The sequence below is a fragment of the Triticum urartu genome, chromosome 6A (genome assembly GCF_056163025.1).
Source record: "Triticum urartu cultivar PI428250 chromosome 6A, HENAU_Tu73, whole genome shotgun sequence".
Classification (NCBI taxonomy): domain Eukaryota; kingdom Viridiplantae; phylum Streptophyta; class Magnoliopsida; order Poales; family Poaceae; genus Triticum; species Triticum urartu.
In genome coordinates, this window is record NC_141878.1 from 602,085,101 (window position 1) to 602,093,851 (window position 8,751).

General features: G+C 38.8%; 1 protein-coding gene across 1 annotated transcript; it reads right to left on the minus strand.

The window, feature by feature from the left end:
• Positions 1 to 7,590: 7,590 nt before the first annotated feature.
• LOC147967143 (B3 domain-containing protein Os03g0212300-like) lies at positions 7,591 to 8,271 on the minus strand. The gene is made up of 3 exons (XM_087531055.1): positions 8,167 to 8,271; positions 7,844 to 8,077; positions 7,591 to 7,710 (listed from the first exon to the last, which is right to left on the minus strand). Exons 1-3 carry the CDS (start codon positions 8,269 to 8,271, stop codon positions 7,591 to 7,593), a joined length of 459 nt encoding a protein of 152 aa, XP_087387181.1.
• Positions 8,272 to 8,751: the final 480 nt, after the last annotated feature.

An 8,751-nucleotide genomic window follows, 5' to 3' on the forward strand; every position in this document is an offset into this window, starting at 1 on the left:
CCTGCTCGTCCTCGAGTAGTTAAATGATAAAAAAATTGATGTGGAATGCTACCTAGCATAATCTTGATCACATAATCTAATCATTGAATGAATATTAAGACACGAGTGATTCAAAACAATAGTCTATCATTTGACATTAAGACGATAATACTTCAAGCATACTAATAAAGCAATCATGTCTTTTCAAAATAACATGGCCAAAGAAAGTTATCCATACAAAATCATATAGACTGGCTATGCTCCATCTTCACCACACAAAATATTCACATCATGCACAACCCCGATGACAAGCCAAGTAATTGTTTCATACTTTTTATGTTCTCAAAACTTTTCAACTTTCACGCAATACATGAGCATGAGCCATGGACATAGCACTATAGGTGGAATAGAATATGATGATGGGGGTTATGTGGAGAAGACAAAAAAGGAGAAAGTCTCTCATCGACGTGGCTAATCAACGGGCTATGGAGATGCCCATCAATTGATGTCAATGCGAGGAGTAGGGATTGCCATGCAACGGATGCACTAGAGCTATAAGTGTATGAAAGCTCAGACTGAAACTAAGTGGGTGTGCATCCAACTTGTTTGCTCATGAAGACCTCGGGCATTTGAGGAAGCCCATCATCAGAATATACAAGCCAAGTTCTATAATGAAAATTCCCACTAGTATATGAAAGAGATAACTCAAGAGACTCTCTATATGAAGAACATGGTGCTAATTTGAAGCACAAGTGTGGTAAAAGGATAGTAACATTGCCCCTTCTCTCTTTTTCTCTCATTTTTTTTGTTTTCTTTTTTTGGTGGGCTTCTTTGGCCTCTTTTTTTTATTTAGGCTTCTTTGGCCTATTTTATTTTTATAACCTCACATGGCGCAATGTTCTAATAATGATGATCATCACACTTTTATTTACTTACAACTCAATATTACAACTCGATGTCTAGAACAAAGTATGACTCTATATGAATGCCTCTGGCGGTGTACCGGGATGTGCAATGATCTAGCGTAGCAATGACATAAAAAAATGGACAAGCCATGAAAACAACATGCTAGCTATCTTACAATCATGCAAAGAAATATGACAATGAATGCTCAAGTCTGTATATGATGATGATGGAAGTTGCATGGCAATATATCTCGGAATGGCTATGGAAATGCCATGATAGATAGGTATGGTGGCTGTTTTGAGGAAGATATAAGGAGGCTTGTGTGTGATAGAGTGTATCATATCACGGGGTTTGGATGCCCCGGCGAAGTTTGCACCAACTCTCAACATGAGAAAGGGCAATGCATGGTACCGAAGAGGCTAGCAATGATGGAAGTGTGAGAGTGCGTAATCCATGGACTCAACATTAGTCATAAAGAACTCACGTACTTACTGCAAAAATCTATCAGTCATCAAAACAAAGTACTACGCGCATGCTCCTAGGGGGATAGATTGGTAGGAAAGGCCATCGCTCGTCCCCGACAGCCACTCATAAGGAAGACAATCAATAAATAAATCATGCTCCGACTTCGTTACATAACGGCTCACCATACGTGCATGCTACAGGAATCACAAAATTCAACACAAGTATTTATACAATCCACAACTACCCACTAGCATGACTCTAATATCACCATCTTTATATCGCAAAACTATTGCAAGGAATCAAACATATCATATTCAGTGATCTACAAGTTTTATGTATGATTTTATGAATAACCATGTGAATGACCAATTCCTTTCATCTCTCTAAATAGATATAAGTGAAGCAAAAGATCATTCTACAAATGGCAGTTTTCTATGTGAAGAGAAATAGGCAATCCAAACTTCAAATGATATAATTGAAGCACATGAAGCATTCTATAAAGCCATACTCAAAAGATATAAGTGAAGTGCAATGAGCATTCTATAAATTAACCAAGGACTATCTCATACCAGCATGGTGCATAAAGGAAAAGTGAAAACTGAATGCAAAAGACGCTCCAAGATTTGCACATATCGCATGAACGAAACGAATCCGAAAACATACCGATACTTGTTGAAGAAAGATGGGATGCCATCCGGGGCATCCCCAAACTTAGACGCTTGAGTCTCCTTGAATATTTACTTGGGGTACCTTGGGCATCCCCAAGCTTGAGCTCTTGCCTCTCCTCCTTTTCCTCATATCGAGACCTCCTCGATCTTCGAACACTTTCATCCACACAAAACTCAACAGAGAACTCGGTACGATCCGTTAGTATAATAAAGCAAATCACTACTCTAAGTACTGTTGCAAACCAATTCATATTTTGTTTTTGCATTGTAGCTACTGTAACATAACTTTTCCATGGCTTAATACACTGATAGAAACTGATAGTTTCATCAAAACAACCAAACTATCATCAAAACAGAATTTGTCTTAAACAGGACAGTCTGTAGTAATCTAAACATTCACCATACTTCTGGTACCCCAAACATTCTGCCAAAATTAGGAAAAATAAAAAAAATTATAGCAAGACAGTGCAAAAAGTTTCTGAACCGTTTGACATTCCAGTAAAAAATGTAAAATCGCGCACTACAGCCAAAGTTTCTATCTTGCACCGCACAAACCAACAAGCAATCTAAACATCCTAAGGGCAAACCTTGGCACATTATTTTTATAATACAATGGAATTGTACAAGGGGGTAATTATTTTTGTTGAAAATTTTCTGTAATCAAGATTCACAAAGTTTCCGTGAGCATGAACAAAGTTCAAGGAGCTCCCCCACTTCAAAAATGCTTGTCTCTCTCACTTTCACTTTCGTTTTTCAAAAGTTTTGGGTTTCCCTCTTTATTTATTTTTTGTTTTTAAACTATATAAAAGCACTCAACAAAAATAAATGACTCTATAAAACTTCCGGGTTGTCTCCCTGCCAGCGCTTTCTTTAAAGCCATTAAGCTAGGCATATAGTGCTCAAGTAATGAATCCACCCGGATCCCAAGGTATATCAAAGCCAATTTTAATTAACAATGATTTGTAATTTAGTAGTGAGCACAAAGTAACATATATCAAGCAATGACAAAGTCTAACTCTCTTCCTATGCATCGGCATGTCATAAAAGAACAATTCATGCACACATAGTAAAGGCCAATGCATAGTATAAACAGTTACTTGCAATTTTATCGTGTGGGAAACATAGAGAAGCGGAGATGTAGTTCCTCTCTCATAATAATTGCAAGTAGGAGCAGCAAGCACATGCATATTATATCTATCAAAATCATCATGTGTAGTAGTGAAACACAACCCATCAATATAATCCTTAATAAGCACAAACTTCTCCGATATAGTGTAGTCGGGAGAATTCAAAAAGATAATAGGACTATCATGCATGGGTGCAATAGAAACAATTTCATGTTTAACATAAGGAACTATAGCAAGTTCATCTCCATAAGCATAATTCATATTGGCATCTTGGCCACAAGCATCATCAAAAAGGGATATTTCAAAAGAATCAACGGGATCATAACAATCATCATAGCAATCATCCTTATGTAAGCACGAAGGAAAATTAAACAATGTATGAGTTGAAGAGTTACTCTCATTAGAAGGTGGGCACAGGTAGCTAATCCGCTCTTCCTCCTTTTGTTCTTCGCTCTCCTCATCATCTTTTTCATCCAATGAGCCCACAGTTTCATCAATTCCTTCTTCCATAGACTCCTGCAAAATATTAGTCTCTTCTTGGACAGAGGAGGCTCTCTCAATAAACGCATAAATATCGGCATTATATTCATAATTCTCATAGCAATATTTGAGTATAGCTAAATTTTTAGGTCTATAAACAGCATCATAAAGATTTTCACACTCTTTAAACAAAGATTCAATTTCATAAGCACCCATAAATGCAACGAATTCTTCTATCCGTTCCAGATCATATTAATAATATATACCATTAGCATAAGAAGCCAAGGTTTTATCATCATTAAATTTGCATGAAAATGGAAGGTGTAAAGCCTCCATCCTAAAGCAACAAGTATAATCATATCTCAGGCATAGTTGCGTAGCATACCAATGCAACATATAAATTTGATCTCATAATAGTTTCCCCTTTTGTGTCAAGCGATAATCCCTAAAGTATTCATGTATATCCAACGTGTCTCCCATTACAAAGTTGAATGGGGTTTTCTCAGGATTATCAAAGTAGTACATAATATCTTTCATATAATGAGCATCGAGGGTTTTAGGAGGTTCCCCATCTCCATGAGTAGCAAGTAAACCTAATTTTTTGGTATTTCATGTTCCATATCCATAACTAAAGATAGAGAACAACTTAGAACAGTAAATAAAAATTACTTAGTGGTAAAGCAAACAAGCACACACGAGAATATTCACCCCACGCTATGACTCCCCGGCAACGGCGCCAGAAAAAGGTCTTGATAACCCACAAGTATAGGGGATCAATTGTAGCCTATTTCGATAAGTTAGAGTGTCGAACCCAACGAGGAGCTAAAGGTAGAACAAATATTCCCTCAAGTTCTATCGACCACCGATACAACTCTACCCATGCTTAACGTTCGCTTTACCTAGAACAAGTATGAAACTAGAAGTACTTTGTAGGTGTTTTTGGATAGGTTTGCAAGATAATAAAGAGCGAGTAAATAAAAAGTAGGGGCTGTTTAGATAAAGAAGCAATAAAGTTAGTTTTAGTAGAGAGCTTTTTGTCACGAGAAAGTTATTTGTCCCTAGGCAATCGATAACTAGACCGGTAATCACTATTGCAATTTTATTGAGGGAGAGGCATAAGCTAACATACTTTCTCTTCTTGGATCATACGCACTTATGATTGGAACTCTAGCAAGCATCCGCAACTACTAAAGATCATTAAGGTAAAACCCAACCATAGCATTAAAGTATCATGTCCTCTTTATTCCCATATGCCATGACCCACTTATCCGTGTTTGTGTTTCAGTCACTCACGCAACGCAGACAATAAGCAAACCATGAACATATTGCAAACCGTACAGCAGGGATTCCTCACGCTTTCGCGACATGGAGAGCACTTTAGGACAGCACCAATAATAAAACATGCAACTCAAACCAATCACGATCATCAATTAACCCATAGGACAAAACGGATCTACTCACTAGTGCAGAACCGGGCTATAGTCCCGGTTCGTAAAGGCCTTTAGTGCCGGTTCCATAACCGGCACTAAAGGGTGGGCACTAAAGGCCCCCCCTTTAGTACCTGTTCGGCACGAACCGGCGCTAAAGTGCCACCACGTGGCACGAGCCTGGCCACGGGTGCGGGAGATCATTAGTACCGGTTGGTAACACCAACCGGTACTAAATTTTTTTGGGTTTTGGTTTTATTTTTTATTTTTCCTTTAAATTTGTTTTATCAATTTAATTTAGGATTGTTTTATGTTATAATGACTTGTTATACTTGATATGGATATGGATATGGCATATATATATATATATACTTGATCACTTAGGATCCATCCAGTTCAAACTAATTTGCGGGTTCTTTCATAAATGATATATATAATAACTCATCATCATCATCACGTATTAATAAATAAATAAACTCTTGCATCATATCATCACCAACAACAGTATATATATATATACTAGCTAGCTAAAAATCATCGTAGTCGTCATTAATTACCACTATTTAATCATCATAGTCATTACCGCTATCTAATCACCACCAACACTAGCTTAAAGAAGAAACATTCACTTGTAACAGAAGCAAAAGACATAATCGAGTTCAACATGGTCATGATATTATAAGCGTTCACAAGCAAATTACTATTTGAGATTAATTAAGTTCAGGACGAGAATACGGACATGAGAGGACAAGTACTAAGAGCATGAACTAGCTAAATCACTCCTGCTGCTCCCTCTCAAGTAGAATAGCATAGAACATGTATAGCTCTCCTGATTCATCATACTGGAGCATGCAGATGAATTTGTCTCCTAATCGTGGCACTACTAGGAAAAGGGCTACTAATGGCGCACCAGTTTTGCCTACTAATGGCGCATCACTGGTGCGCCATTAGTATCACGCCACTAGTATTTTTTTTCTAATGGCGCACCACTAGTGCGCCATTAGTATCTGGTATACTAATGGCGCACCAGGCAGTGCGCCATTAGTTTTGCCCATGGTGCGCCACTAGTGTCTGCTATACTAATGGCGCACCGCACGGTAATGCGCCATTAGTAACAATTTTTTTAATTTTTTTTCTTAATCTCAGGTCACTATTTCACCTATGAGATATCCAACACATATATATACAACAAGCATCCATATAACAATCATAGCCAACACACAAGTTCCATCATATATACATACATAGCCAACACACAAGTTCCATCATATATACATACATAGCCAACACATAGTTCCATCGTTACATATTACAAAAGTTTCACATTGTTCATCCAACACCGTTATCCATCAATTCACAAAAGTTTCACATTGATACAAAATAAAAAAACAAATGGAAAAGAAGCACTCCATCCATGCAAGCTTCCGTGAATTAAATCAAATCTGCAAAATGATAAACAAGAAGTTAGAAGAAGAAAAAGAAGAAGACTAGAAGAATACTAGAAGAAGAAGAACACTAGAAGAAGAATAAGAAGAATTTTGGAAAATAAATAAGAAGAACACTATAAGCTTATTATGTAAACTTGATCATTTTGTGCTAACATAAGTTATTTTGGAGCTAACCTATAGGAAACTAAGCATATAAGCTCTAAGTTAGTATATTAGAGCCAACTTAGGTAAAATGAAGCTAACCTATGTCATTTTGGAAAAGAAGAAGAATAAGAAAAAGACTATAAGCTTATTATGTAAACTTGATCATTTTGTGTTAACATAAGTTATTTTGGAGCTAACCTATAGGAAACTAAGCATATAAGCTCTAAGTTAGCATATTAGAGCCAACTTAGGTAAAATGAAGCTAACCTATGTCATTTTGGAAAAGAAGAAGAATAAGAAAAAGACTATAAGCTTATTATGTAAACTTGATCATTTTGTGCTAACATAAGTTATTTTGGAGCTAACCTATAGGAAACTAAGCATATAAGCTCTAAGTTAGCATATTAGAGCCAACTTAGGTAAAATGAAGCTAACCTATAGGAAACTAAGCATATTAGAGATAACATAGGTAACTAAGTATATATATATCATTTTGGAGATCTGACATACCTGACAAAGTTCAGTTCTCATGCATTGTTCTTCTCCTTCTCCTTCCTCAGCCTGATGCGCCAAGAGCGGCGAGGCGGTGGAGGCGGTGGAGGCAGTGGGATGTAGTCTTCTACCTCAATTGGCCTGGTCATGTCGCCCAGCTGTGGGATCGCCGGCGCCACCACCGGTGCGTGGTCATTGTCAGGCACCACCACCATCGCGAGGCCACCTTCAGGCACGACCATCGCTAGGTCATCCTCAGCCACCTCCATCTCTTGCCCATGGTCAGCCACCACCATCTCTTGCCCTTGGTCAGCCACCACCATCTCTTGCCCTTGGTCAGACACCACCAGCGCTAGGTCGTCCTCAGCCTGATGCCCATCGTCATCCTGCAGCTCCTCATCCCCACTCTGCTCCTCTTTTCCCGCACTCCAGTCCGGATCATCCTTCTTGTTGTCTATGCTGCTGCCAGAATCACTGCTACTTTCGCTACAACCATGGTTGCTGCTGCTTTCGCTACAGCCATGGTCGCTGCTGCTTTGGCTGTAGCCATTGTCGCTGCTGCTGCTCCCATTACCTGTCCAAATGCAACAATGAACGTTAACAATCGATGTGAGACAAAGCCAAATGTAGAGGAATAAGAAGAGGAAGAACGTACCGGCATCATAATCTTCAACGTAGCGCATGCGACACATAGTCGCGTTGAACACCTTCACGATGAGCATGGTGGCATCGTCGTCGTACCTGAAGAGAAGGAAGTACCCCAGCCGCAGGTCGTAGGCACGGTAGAACTTCTCCCACCCACGAGACAAGTACATGTGGCCCTCCTTGATCACCAACTCCACATCCCACAGCCTGCGAAACCCGCTGCCGGCCTGTCGCACCTTCACATTATTTGGCGGATCTTCACCCATCAGCATGTTCTTAAAACTGTCAGGTAGCCTCTGTAGTTTGGGACAATGAGTGATGTAGGCAAACAACAGATATCATAATGAGATGGGTGAAGCTAGGGGAGATCTCTCATTTTATATACCTGCGTCATGGATGATACTGAAGTCCCAAGTATGATAGTGAAGAACTCGGAAGCATCCAACTCGTACTGCGGTGTCGCAGAGCGGCGGTGGCTGCTTCCCGCCATCTCTGATAATTAAGCAGCAAATTAAAGAGACCAATTAGTACCCTTACAACCGAACAAGGCAAGGCAAGGTATTAAGACAGATGTGAACACATGAGATAAAATCTAGAGACGTGAACACAGAAGATAATAAGAACTACTCGTCATCATCACCAATATTGTGACCAGTGTGATCTTCATCATCACTACCATATTGCATCATAGTTTCATCGTGGTCATCCTCCAATAATTCAAACTGATTGTATGATAAGATAGTAGAGAGATACATTCCAAACTGTGAATGTGGTATGGCAATTGACTTGTAATCATATCATTGTTCATAGCTAAAATAACACCTTGTATATAAGAAGAAATCATGATCTGGCAGACATATAAAAAGTTGATGGGAGAGACCGGCTAACAAGTAGGGCTAGTTTAGTTTCCACTGTTTGTAATAAATGTATGCTTCATACAAGTTCATCAAGTTTGGGGTAATCCCCTGAT